Source organism: Paramormyrops kingsleyae, chromosome 22, assembly GCF_048594095.1.
Source record: "Paramormyrops kingsleyae isolate MSU_618 chromosome 22, PKINGS_0.4, whole genome shotgun sequence".
In the NCBI taxonomy this organism is placed as follows: domain Eukaryota; kingdom Metazoa; phylum Chordata; class Actinopteri; order Osteoglossiformes; family Mormyridae; genus Paramormyrops; species Paramormyrops kingsleyae.
This window is the reverse complement of record NC_132818.1, coordinates 20,318,171-20,330,997: the sequence shown is the minus strand read 5'-3', so window position 1 is coordinate 20,330,997 and position 12,827 is coordinate 20,318,171. Positions and strand designations below refer to the sequence as shown.

The 12,827-nt window shown below is 43.7% G+C and overlaps 1 protein-coding gene across 3 annotated transcripts in view; it reads left to right on the top strand.

Moving 5' to 3' along the window:
- The window catches only part of LOC111855906 (contactin-associated protein 1), a 34,280-nt gene extending 21,840 nt beyond the window's left edge, over window positions 1-12,440 (top strand). For all 3 annotated transcript variants that reach the window (XM_072705051.1, XM_023835395.2, XM_023835397.2), the window contains exons 9-25: window positions 201-459; window positions 1,181-1,330; window positions 1,928-2,099; window positions 2,895-3,001; window positions 3,823-3,945; window positions 4,803-5,006; window positions 5,699-5,855; window positions 5,973-6,100; window positions 6,396-6,569; window positions 6,762-6,980; window positions 7,390-7,629; window positions 8,290-8,523; window positions 9,597-9,724; window positions 10,285-10,378; window positions 10,595-10,825; window positions 11,232-11,279; window positions 11,516-12,440. In XM_072705051.1, the coding sequence (XP_072561152.1) occupies window positions 201-459; window positions 1,181-1,330; window positions 1,928-2,099; window positions 2,895-3,001; window positions 3,823-3,945; window positions 4,803-5,006; window positions 5,699-5,855; window positions 5,973-6,100; window positions 6,396-6,569; window positions 6,762-6,980; window positions 7,390-7,629; window positions 8,290-8,523; window positions 9,597-9,724; window positions 10,285-10,378; window positions 10,595-10,825; window positions 11,232-11,279; window positions 11,516-11,712 (2,865 nt within the window). In that variant the 3' untranslated portion in view covers window positions 11,713-12,440. The remainder of the gene's footprint in view (window positions 1-200; window positions 460-1,180; window positions 1,331-1,927; window positions 2,100-2,894; window positions 3,002-3,822; window positions 3,946-4,802; window positions 5,007-5,698; window positions 5,856-5,972; window positions 6,101-6,395; window positions 6,570-6,761; window positions 6,981-7,389; window positions 7,630-8,289; window positions 8,524-9,596; window positions 9,725-10,284; window positions 10,379-10,594; window positions 10,826-11,231; window positions 11,280-11,515) is intronic.
- Window positions 12,441-12,827: the final 387 nt, after the last annotated feature.

Genomic DNA, 12,827 nt, shown 5'->3' with positions numbered 1-12,827 from the left:
CCACCCATGCTGCTCGCTACACCGAAGCTCTCAACTTATGTAGAACTTTCTGTATAGTCCACCTTCTAAATATAGAGTGCAAGGAATGACTCTTGATTGGGACAGAATGACTCATACTCTTGCAATTTGAACATTTTCTAATACCTTTTGGCTTCTTTGCAACTCGTGTTTCATTCCCTGCTATTCCAACCCTCCTCCAGAAAACGATGGAGTTTGCCTGTGCGGACCTCCTGCTGAAACCACTCACCTTCATCGGGCCCAACAACTACCTCCAGTTGCCAGGCCTTTTCAGAAAGCCCCGCATGTCTGTGAAGTTCAGATTCCGCTCATGGGACTACACTGGTCTGCTGATGTTCACCCGCTTTGCGGACAACCTGGGAGCCCTGGAGCTGGGCCTGAGCGAGGGTCAGGTGAACATCTCCCTCATACAGTCTGAGAAGAGGCTGCAGTTTGCTGCAGGTACGTCTGCAGGCGGTTCCTACAAAGCACCGATCCTAACAACCTGACAGAAATACTTCTGTTGGAAAAATCCAGTACAGTTTGTTGTGATGGATCAATATTAGACAAACACATTGTCGATGCTGGTGTGCATTATGATGCTTATTCTTAGACGACCTTGACTTGGTGTTTTCTCTAAGACACAGGGAGAGTACGTAAGAACACAAGAAATTTACAAACGAGAGGAGGCTATTCGGCCCATCAAGCTCGTTTGGGGAGAACTCAACTAATAGCTCAGAGTTGTTAAAGTCTTATCTAGCTCTGATGTAAAGGAACCCAGGGTTTTAGCTAGGAAGAATATTCCATACTCTAACATAAGAGTGAATCCAGAGCAAAAATGAACGGAGCTTAGAAGCTTTTGAGACACTGAACCTCTGAGCTCCTCTGATATGCATGCATGAGGAGAATAAAATATTATTTAGAAATACTATTGTTTCCTGACTAGGTTTGAGTGGGGCAACCAGTGTCTTGCGAGAACTGTGTTTACAGTTGGGTATTGCCTGACATGTAAAAAAAGGTAAATGTATGATATCAGCTGATAAAGGTACCATGGACAGCTCATATTCTATTTTCCACAAGTTGATTCTGTCAGTATCGTCCCGTGGGTGCTTTAGCCTAAATTTATGTAATTATATTGTCCTTTATACAGTGAACATGTCATCACCTTTAATTTTTTGCCCAGGTTACCAACTGAATGACGGATTTTGGCACATGGTAGATTTGGTGGCACGGGACAACTTTGTGACCGTGACCATCGACGAGGACGAGGGCTCTCCGCTCAAGATAACGAACGTCTTTACAGTACGAACAGGGGACCAGTACTTTTTCGGAGGTACCTTGAAGAGTGACATGAAGCAAATGTACCTTAGATTGCTTCCCAGAATACAGTACATCCATGGCTTGAGTATTAACTAACATTCCATGCTCCTGTAGATTTATTAATAAGCATAAATATCTTTTGATTTTCTTTGATGAGTCTTTTATTAAAAAAATGTGGATTTAACAGGAAAATGTCCTCATAGAGCTGGACATAAAACACTTACTTACTTACAATACTTACACAAAAATGTTCTGAGGGCAGAAGGGAAAATTATTGGTTCAGAGAGATAACCAATCAGACTGTAGAGGAGGAGGGTCCAAGCAACTAGAGAAAGTGGGACCAAGACTCTGATTGGTTGGTCCTGCCTCCTCCAGTTGTTTGGACCCATTTATTGTACAATCCGATTGGTTATCTCTTTGAACCAATTATTTTTCCTTCTCCCCTCAGAACATTTCTGTGTAAGTAAAACTCCCATGAGCATATAAAATGTCCTGCTGTGGGTCTGATGTGGGCTCACAATGGCCTTACGGCAACGTAGAGCAATAGACGGACTCTTTCCTGGTTCAGCCTGTGCTGGGGCCCCTTCGATTCCCTCTCTCCTGCCCCCAGGCTGCCCAAAGACCAACGACGAGATCAAGTGCGAGACCAAGCTGAATGCATTCCATGGCTGCATGCAGCAGATCTTCATCGACACTGAGCCGGTGGACATCGATGCCATACTGCAGGACCGCCTGGGGAGCTACATGGAGGTGCTGCTGGGTACCTGTGGCATCACAGACAGGTGAGGCCTGTGGGGGGGGGGCATAATGGCCAGAGGACCATCACCCTGTGGCATTAGGGGGTATGTACCTTTGGTCTTCCACGCCTGCCATTTTATTAGGAATGATGATTGTTCCCCATCAGTTTATGACCCTATTGGTAACACTTGCTATGAATTCCAAGTCTAGAAGAATCTATGAACATATTCATAACACATTATAATGCATTCATAAAACATTTTATACATGGCTATAAATATTTATAAAAAGGCATAACACTTATTAGCCATGTTTATTTTATGCATTATGAATGCTTTATGAATATCTCATCTATAATGCACCATAGATACCTACATAAAGCAATACAAAGCATCCATTATTTTTATGCAGACTATTGTAATGCATTATGAAGGTGCATTATAGATGAGAGTTTCATTGGAGCTTATGAAGTATTATAATCAGCACTATAATGCCTTATGACTGTCAATTGAAGAGGCTGTAATACTTTATTCATTCTTATACCGGCCATTATAATGCATTCTCGATATCTATAATGCAATATAGGTGACAACATCAAGTTAAGTTGGACCATGCCGTTTAATTGCACCTAATCTGGGTTTTAGAATTAAGGCAGAAGCCGTTCTTTCTGTAAACGCACTTATGCGATGCTTAGTAGGGAACAACACTCTGCAAGTTACTTTGGGCTGGTTCAACAAGAGTGCTGTGGCTACATGTATTTTAATGTCGGGGGGAGTACTGCCCAGTGGCCGGGGGTAAGTGTGGGACGTGCTTTGCTCTCTTGTAACGCTACTCCCCAGGTGTACCCCGGACCCGTGCCAGCACGAGGGCCGGTGCATTCAGTCATGGGACGACTTCATATGCATGTGCGAGAACACGGGATACAGAGGAGAAGTGTGCCAAAGATGTGAGTGTCACACACATTTCCGGGTCTTTCCTCCAAAGCTTCTGCAGCTTAGAGCAGTGTGACCCACACCCACGGGGACCCACAGTCAGTTCACATTTTTGCTCCCTCCCAGCTTCTCAGGGGGAGCAAAAATATGGACTGTCTCTGGGTCCCCGAGGACCAAATTAGGAAACATTGGCTTAGATGATCCTGTTCTTGCTATCTGTGCACTACATGCACAAGAATTCCTAAAGATTAGAGAACTGATCAAGAACATGAAAGGCATTGGAGCCTAGTCATATAATTCCTGAATAACCTGTCATGTTAAGGCAGGGAAAGTGTAATCTTCCAAGTTTGTAAGGCAAAGGCACAAAAAGATTGAAATGATGAACATGTTTATGTATACGGTCTATAGCAGACCACTTTGTTCGGGGTGTTACACACTCAGAAGATATATTAGTTTAAATAAGTTCATGACTGACAGATTACTGGTTAGGAACTCGGTAAATGTACTTTAAAGCCATTTAATTTTCCCTACGTGTTCTTGCCTTTATAGCATCTTATTATAATAAAGTGATAGTAACATGCTAATGGATTAGCACTGAATTTTGCTCCACAGTGTCGCAGCACATGGTATATTCAGCTTGACATGTGACATCATCAGTTAAACGTGCTGAGACCTCTCTACCGAATCCTCGGCCAGATATTTTTCATGGAATGTTTTACTTTGTGTGCGTTACAGTGTCTCAATGCTCTCTGCAGTGGTTTGAATTCATTTCCAGTTACATTAATGTTTGAGGACATAAAGAAGTCATTCAGATTCTTTCTCCCTCTGTTGACAGCCGTGTACAAAGAGTCTTGTGAGTCATACCGACTCAATGGAAAGTACTATTCAGGCAATTACACCATCGACCCTGACCTTAGCGGACCTCTGAAACCTTTTTCTGTTCAGTGCAATATGAAAGGTAGCCTTTTCTCTCTTTATTGTCTTTGTTCGGGTCGGTTTGCATAGCGATACTGTGTCTGATACATTTTGAAGACAGAATATGAATATTTGCGGGGCTAATGCCCAAAATTGAGCATTGCTATAATGTCAGGTACATGTAGCATGAAAAGCAAGTAAGTATATGCTGGTCTCCATAGTAACTAGCAATAAATACAAACCTACAGTATACTCCAAACTTTGGATCTAAAGTAGGAATATACAGTTTCGGAAAAAATTAAGAGACACCTCCATATTTTTTTTTTTATCTGGATTTTTAAACCCTGGTTTAATCCTGGTTCTGCTGGCAGAGGCTACACTGAGCAGCAGGCTGCTTCCAGGCTCAAAGTTACTAAGACAGCAGCACACAAGAACAAGGTGAAGCAGGAGACACTGGGAATGACCAGAAACCAGCCAGGTAGAGGGAGGAAGCGACTTCCTAATGTCAGACATGACTGTTAACTTCCGAAAGTTTCTCATGAATTGGAGGATGACCTCTAGTGACATTCAGTGCACTGCTAGGATGGTTCATATCAGGCTCCTAGAAGCAAAGAAGAGGCCCTTCATCAATGAGAAACAGGGAAGAACCAGGCTGCAGTTTGCAAAAGCAAATATATTATTCACAGATGCATGGTCATAAAATGAGAAATTAATGAAACAATATATTGTGCTGTGGTCTCTTAATTCTTTCCAGAGCTTTATATAACCCCAATTGGTCTTTAGCTTTAATTCAATATAAGGGTGAGTCAAGCGAAATTAGTGTCTTGTGATGCTTTGAAAGATGTGGCCCATTAAAGCTGAAATGGAGAACCTCTGTGTCTTTTCATTGCCCTTCTACAGCCGACAAATCCTGGACGGTGATAAGGCACAACCGGATAGACAGTACCAAGGTGACAGGCAGCACAGTGCAACAGCCTTACTTGGGTGATGTCCAGTACTACAATGCCTCATGGGATGAGGTCACGGCCCTGGCCAACACCTCGGAGTACTGCGAGCAGTGGATCGAATACTCCTGCTACAAGTCACGCCTTCTCAACACGCCCAGTTGAGTCTTCCGGCTGTTGGCGCCAGTGTGGCTATTGTCGGGCCAAAAGATATTTGTTCGTCTGGGCTCTGCTCCAGAAATAACTGGAGCCACCGCAATTTAATCAACTTAAGCTGATTAAGCGTTGATCTCTTATTATGTAATCTGCCTTGCAGAGGTAATTTAGCCTTGGGGAAGATATGTAGGATTTCATAAGACCTTTGGTGAAGGCCAGCATGATGACAGGACAGCGGTGTTGACTTACACCTACAGCTTTAGGGGATTAAGTGGTTTAAGGGGTTTTGCTGTGTGTGTGTGTGTGTGGAGTTTGCAAGGTCTCCCCTTGTATGGGTTATCTCTGGGTACACCGGTTTCCTCCATTAAATTGTCCATAGCATGTATCATGGACTGGCATCCCAGATTCAGGTCTCCCATAAATCTGTCCAGGATAAGTAGTTAGAAGATGGATTTTTGTTACCATACAGTTTTTCAGGTAACATTTTTAATACTAATATGCTAAAATCACATCCTCTAATGCAGTGTTTCTCAACCCAGTCCTCAGGACCCACAGATAGTCCATGTTTTTGCTCCCTCTCAGCTCCCGGAGCTAGGAGCAAAAATGTTGACTGTCTGACAGGGAACTTGGACTGTGTCTCCCTGAGGACTGGATTGGGAAACACTGCTCTAATTCAAAACTCATTCTCCCTGTCAGATGGAAGACCGTATAGTTACTGGGTAGGCCGCCACGGTGAGAGTCAGCATTACTGGGGCGGTTCATTCCCGGGTGTCCAGAGATGTGCCTGTGCCATCAATTGGACCTGTACAGACAGCAGGTTCTCCTGTAACTGTGATGCAGATTACCGCCAATGGTAAGACAACCATTTGTCCATCGCTAGTGTGGCTACACTCTTGCATTGGACTGATTTCCCATACTTAAGACCCCATGCTCTTGAGTGGAACCACAGCGTGAGTATGCTTTGAAACAGGTACGCGGACAAGGGATGGCTGAACTACAGGGACCACTTGCCAGTTAGAAGAATTGTCATCGGGGACACCAACCGGACCGGGTCAGAAGTTTATTTTAGCCTTGGGTCTCTACGCTGTCATGGAGACCGTAAGTGACGTCCCTCGCAATGCTGTTTTAGGTATGAACCGGTGGATAAAGACTATGGGCTACAAATGACTATCGGAAAATGACTTATGTGAAATCGATTTGTCTGCTTGTCTGAAGAAAACATATTTTGGAGAGATAGAGATGTTTTTCGCTGAGAAAGCAGTTACAGAACACCACGGCATGGTTGCACTTCTAGGATACGCATGGATATCTACACAGAAAAATTCCCTGACCTAGAATTATGCAACAAGTTACATTTTCTTGAACATGATAGTTTTTCAATTCTATGCTACAGGAAATACCTGGAACACAGTGGCATTCACAAAGCCCACCTACATCAAGTTCCCCACCTTCAGACCGGGCACAGCTGCTGACATCAGCTTTTACTTTAAGACAACCGCTGACCATGGCGTCTTCTTAGAGAACTCAGATGACCACCATCGCTGCTTCATCCGAGTGGAGCTCAACTGTAAGTCTGATTACCCCTCCAGCATTATATTATTTTGTATTGTATTTTTTTGGCTTTATTTTAGTATGCAGTTTTTAGTATGCACTGAAAATACTGAACTGTGTACATGAAAAGGCTAGGTCAGAGCCTATTCTGGTAGGTAGTTTATCTGTCTCTCTCCGGACCCATGCCCTGATTGTGTCACCCTCCTAGCCACCAACAACCTGCTGTTTGTCTTCATGGTGGGGGATGGCATCATCAACGTCACTTTGCGCTCCCCCATGGCCCTTAACGACGACGAGTGGCATTACGTTGAGGCCGAGATCAACGTGAAGCTAGCCCGCCTTAAGGTGGACGACCAACCCTGGGCCATACGTCAATTCCCAGGGCAGACCTACGTCACCATGAAGTTCACCCAGCCGCTCCTTGTTGGTGTGTTGCTCTAGGCCGTAGCGATGAATTCACTGTAAATATGGCAGCAGTTCACATGACCTTTAGTGGCTATGTAGAAGTATAGCTAAAAGATGGAAACCCAGTGAAACTTCAGCAGCTAGCTCCATAAATATGCTAATGAATAGAACATGTGGCTAAATATAGAGAATAATCACTATATAGAGTAGAATTATGAATGTGGTTGTAGTTAGCAGTGTTGGACATTTCAGGTTCAGAAGCTACAAATCCAGACTAGGATTCTGTTTCTACTAACTAGTTGAGCATAAAGAGTCACAGTCACAGAGACTCACCTGGCTGATAGATACAAAATCTTGGTCTGGATTTGTAGCTTCTGGACCTGAAATGCCCAACCCTGATAGTTCGAAAATGTCATGTTTGCTCGCTTCAGGTGCTGCAAAGGACAAGCTGAGGGCCTTCCTGGGCTGTATCCGAGGCTTGCGCATGAATGGTGTTCCCCTTGACCTGGAAGGCAAAGTGAACGAGGAGGAAGGCATCAGGAAGAACTGCACCGGAGGGTGCCTCGACCCAGCGATACTGTGCCGTAACGGTGGCCGCTGCATGGAGCGTTATGCTTCCTACTACTGTGACTGCAACAACACTGCCTTTGAGGGCTACTACTGCCACGAAGGTGGTTCAACACAGCAAGCTCTTTACCGACTAAGCCTTGAACCATATATTCTGCTTACAATAATTACCGGCCCTTTCTGGAGGTTCTTTTGATAACACCAGGGAATGACCAATAGCACACTGGTTAACACTGTAATCTCACACCCCTGGGGTTGGGAGAAGAGTTGCTAAGCTTAAATTTGTGATTTAACTGCCTGTCTGTTTTTACTGACATGCCATGCTTTCTATTGACACCATATTTTTACTTTTAGCGAGCTTTAAAATGGATTTACAGATTTACAGGCAGGGTGAATTCAATGTCTTTTTTTACAGGCTGCTCATAAATTTATAAATGGTTGTCAGTCCTGGTTGGGAGCTTGAATCCCATCCCTGGGTCTGCGCATGGAGTTTGCATGTTCTGTGCATGTGTCTTCAACACTCTAAGGTCCTTTCACAGTTAGGTGCATTTGTGGCCCTTAAATTGGCCTTTGGACTGGAATCCCATCCGTGGAGTTTCCTTTCCGACCTTGAATAAGCTTCATGCTCACTAGAACCATGTGTTGGATAAACAGTTACTGACAATGGATGGATAATTACACTGTTAGTTAACAGCATGCCAAAACTCACTATCCCATCTGACATGCAATCATTTGTTGTTGATCATTGTCTTCATCATACTAAGATATCGGAGGCTATTTTGAGGCTGGCGCCTGGCTACGATACAGCATCCGAAACGAGGCGATCTCCGACGAGGCTCTCTGGGCCAACTGGCTTGATCCCCACAACTTCAGCTTGGGATACAACCAGACCAGCGACGAGATCGAGTTCAGCTTCAGTACAACCCAAGCACCTGCTGTTCTGATCTACGTCAGCTCTTTCACGAAGGACTACATTGCTGTTATCCTCAAGAATGACGGTATGGACAGGCTGGGGCCAGCGAGGAGTACGAATGGTAACATGACCAATCCAAACATACCTGGCTGCTCTCCTCTATAGCCATCTGTGTCTCTAGCTCCTCATATATTTTTATTTCAAGCTGTGTGAACTTAGGGAGGCTGTGGCTGCAGCAAAGTTCACCCATACTGTGATATCAGCTTCTAAGACAATTTTTATTGAAACACATCTACCGAGATCGGTAAAGATTGACTGTGAGTCAGCTGGTAAGGATAAAGTTCTTGAAAGCAAAGTTAATTCAACTCAAAACCACTTATAGGTCACATGGAAGACACAGATAAATAGCTAGGATGTGGAATGATAATTTCTTTTACCAGTGAGTGGTGATGTTAAGTTGGAGTGGATCCTGGTTTGAATTGCATGAGGCAATCAGTGTATGTGAGGACGCTGTAATGATCTCTTGATTCCTGGCGGTAGCTCCAGCCCTCGATGCCTCTGATTACAGCCTCCTTTCTGGGTCCCTTGGCCAGTGTCGCTACCACTTTCATTTTATTTCCCATGGAGTGGGATTTGTTAAGCAGGCCAGTCGCAAACCCGAGTCTGACACACAGCAAGGTCTTTATGCTGCCTCACTCAGAGACCCAGGTTACACTCAGCTGAGCCAGAATAACCGTAGATCTTCTTCTGTAGGCTTAGACAGGCTATGAATTCATGGCTAGAACCAGGGGCGTCGTTAGGCCTATTTTAGGGGAGGGGCTTTAGCCCCCCTAAAATGTTTCTTAGCCTCCCCAAATAAATGTGTATTTGTTGGCTTACATCATGAATTGTTTGCCATAACCCCACCCCCAGTAAAGACTGAGCCCCCCGATCCATTCATCTCTAACTATACCTCTGGCAAGAACTGTCATCAGTGTGCTGCCCAATCACCTGCTGAATAAATATTCTGGTCCAAGCCATGAACACCGAAGAGATTCCACCTTAAAAATAGCATTTGGATATGCTCCCAGTTACAGGAGCCAAGGTGACTTCAGAGGTAAACATCTTCCTGTCTGGGTGCCGCTTAACCTTGGTTACTGGTCATTCATCCATCTCCAGGCAGCCTGCACCTGCGGTATCGGCTTGGCTTGATCGCCCACAAGTTCCAGCTGTCCTACCTCAACCTGGCCGACGGGTTTCCACACTTCGTCAACATCACAAGGCACAACCGAACCATACGGATGCAGGTGCGACACGTCGCTTTGCTTAAAACATGCATGCGTACCGAAGAAGCTTTTCGTAATTCTGTTGATTTCATGATTTCTAAATTGCCTAAAGTGTGTAGTTATATGTCTGTTTGTGTGTTCCCTGCAATTGTACCTGCATCCTATCTAGGGCGTCCCTCGTGTTGTGTCCTGTACTTCCTGAAATAAGTTTCAGGGCACATGACCTTATACTAGATAAGCAGCATGGAATATGAATGGATGGATGGAATATCCATAAACACCAAACTTCCTTAAGATATGAAATTATTATATATCCATAAAAACTATTGTGTATTTTGTACAGCAAATGTGGAAATGTTTTGTTTCTTCACAAACGCAGTTTGTCACCCCTCACTTCTAATATCGTCACAACTGTTTCCTGTCTATGAAAGGATTGTTAAGAATGTCAGAACCCACCAAAGATCTCCAATATGGCTTTCTAGAAATTAGCCAGCAGGCTCTGCAAACAGATCCACTTGACCACATATTGTTAGTTCATGGTTCCACAGTCAAGTCCATGTGAGCTGTTGTATTCTACACAGGTCGATTATTCAGATTCCATTTGGGTGAAGATCCCCCCTTTACAGGATTATTGGTTCGATTCTCCCAAGGCCGTGTTCTTAGGACGGGTGATGGGTAAGTGTTGTCTCTGTAATCGGCTGTAGTGAAGGACATCTGAAGAAACTTTCAGTAACCTCAAAGCAACAAAAGTTTCTGATTTCTACCTTCTGTCATTTATGCTGTCTGTAGTTCCCTCTCAAAAGTAAAGATGACTGATATTTGAAAAGCTCTTGTATAGCTTTTCTTTAGTGGAAGTGCTTTTTGAATGGCATCTTTTTTACATTGCTGCAGAGATGGGGGAGATCGATTATGAGGTCCAGAGGCACAACAGTCCTGGGTTTGTGGGCTGTTTGTCGGGGGTACGATACGACATCTATGCCCCTCTAAAGACCTACTTCCGGCCTAATGAGACAGACCCTCCAGTGACCGTCCAGGGCTTTGTGGTAGAGTCAAATTGTGGGGTCTACTCCTCGGTTATGGGTGAGATACCCCTGGAAGCAGATCCATGGTTTACAGGTTTTGGTGAGTCCACGCCTCATTAGGCAGCCCTGTCAAGCCTCGTTCCTGTTGATGACACATGTGCTTTTCAAAATTAACTTTGTGTCTGTGGGGTAATTCAGAAGACTGGCATGCATGTTAAACGATGCATTGTCACACTTGAACAGTGTGATGATTTCAGTTAATATCTCAATCAAAAAAACGTTAATGAGAAGCGGAATATGTCTCTAGTATGGAATTTCAGAAGCCCTTATTTACGCTATCCTATCAATTTACCAGTGCAAAGGAAGTATTTCCCCACATCACACTCATAGTGGATTCCTGTTGTTTACACCGTTTTCTATGTACCTGCAGGATTCATATAATTAATTTAGCGAAACCTGTTTAGATTTTATACCTACAGCACTGTTTCTGGTCATTGTCACTACAGAATTCGTCTACATTCACGATGACCTGCCTACCCCACTAGTCATGGCATGTAAGTCCTGCTGATCGTGTGCAAGTTTTTTGGTCAAAGTTTGTGTACGTAAAATCACATTACCAGGCCCAAAATGCAGCATTACTCTGGATTGAAAATGTGCAATATTCAAAAGAACGCAATCAATATTTGTAAAATTTCAGGTCCTACACCTGTATTGCTATGGAAACAATAGGAGATCAAACACTAATAATAACTGATCAGCTACAATCAGAATGCAAATTTTCCTCTTTCAGTCCTCATCCTCCTCTTGCTGGTGTTGGTGTTTGGAGGACTGTACACTCTCTACTTGTACCTGTACCGCTACAAAGGGAGTTACCACACCAACGAGCCCAAGAGCGTGGGGTCCCCGGGCAGCTCCCGGGCCCTGACGGAGTCCAGCCGCAGGCGGAGGAGTTTGGCCGAGATACAGGAGGAGCCAAGGAGCGAATAACGTCTGGGGGTGGAGTGAGTGTGGGACCACAGCTGCTAACCCTCTTCGAATTTTCTAGTCCATCATTGCCCATCTAAAAAATTTTAGTTCATCTTTGTGAATGTGTGTTCTCCCATGTTGTGTGTGTGGAACAAAAATAGGACTACAGTGTATAATGCACATACCTAACACTGTTTGAAATATATCTAATATATTATATATTTGATTCACTCATAACCCCACTTTAATAACATACCAGTTTAGCCCAGATTTTAAGGGTTGACTGTCTGAAGTGCCTGAAACATTTCAAGCTTTTCCTTTAACGGTTCGGTTCTTCTCATCCGTTGCTAACTGGACTGTCATAACAAGTCCAATTATTAGTAAGCATATATCTATAACATAGCCAATACTATAGAAAAATGGTTACAATTATGCTGTGCTACAAAGCTATTCATATTTGAACTTCGGACTACAGCCTTGAGTTATTCAGACGTACCCGAAAACCTATAGGATATCTCTTCTTTGTGATAACAATGAACCAATTGCTTATGTTTGTGGTTTTTATCAATCCTGTAGTGCTCAGTTGAAATGGTGCTCTTGTACATTTAGAATGAAAGACAGCTTTATAGCCATTAGCATTGCATTATGGGAAATTTTGCGTTTCCCACCTCAGTCACCGTGCAATAAATAGACGTATCTGTAGGAAGTCCTCGAATAAAGTCTAGTATGAATAAAGAGAGCTGAATAGGTTTTTAGGCTAATGCACTTGTTATAGGCTTGTATACTTGCATCAGTGCTGTTGGTCTTAAGTGTGGTTGACGTAGGTCTTTCGTCGTCCATGAAAAGGTTGGTTGCCCCTTTATTTCAGTTGGCGTTAGTCAACAGGCAGCATGATCCTTGTTTTCTGCTGAGATACGTAGTCAACGAGCTTTATATGCTAACTATACGAAAATCAATGTCACAGGGTATATCTCACCGCTGGGAGAGGTCTGATCAGATCCTTGTGAAAAGCAAACCACAGTAGGTTCACACTCATCTTAAAAGACTGTGATCTGAGCAATAGGATCTGTGATCTGAGCAATAGGATGTGTGACATGCAAAAAGTTCAATTTTTACCACCTTTGCAGTATTGAGGG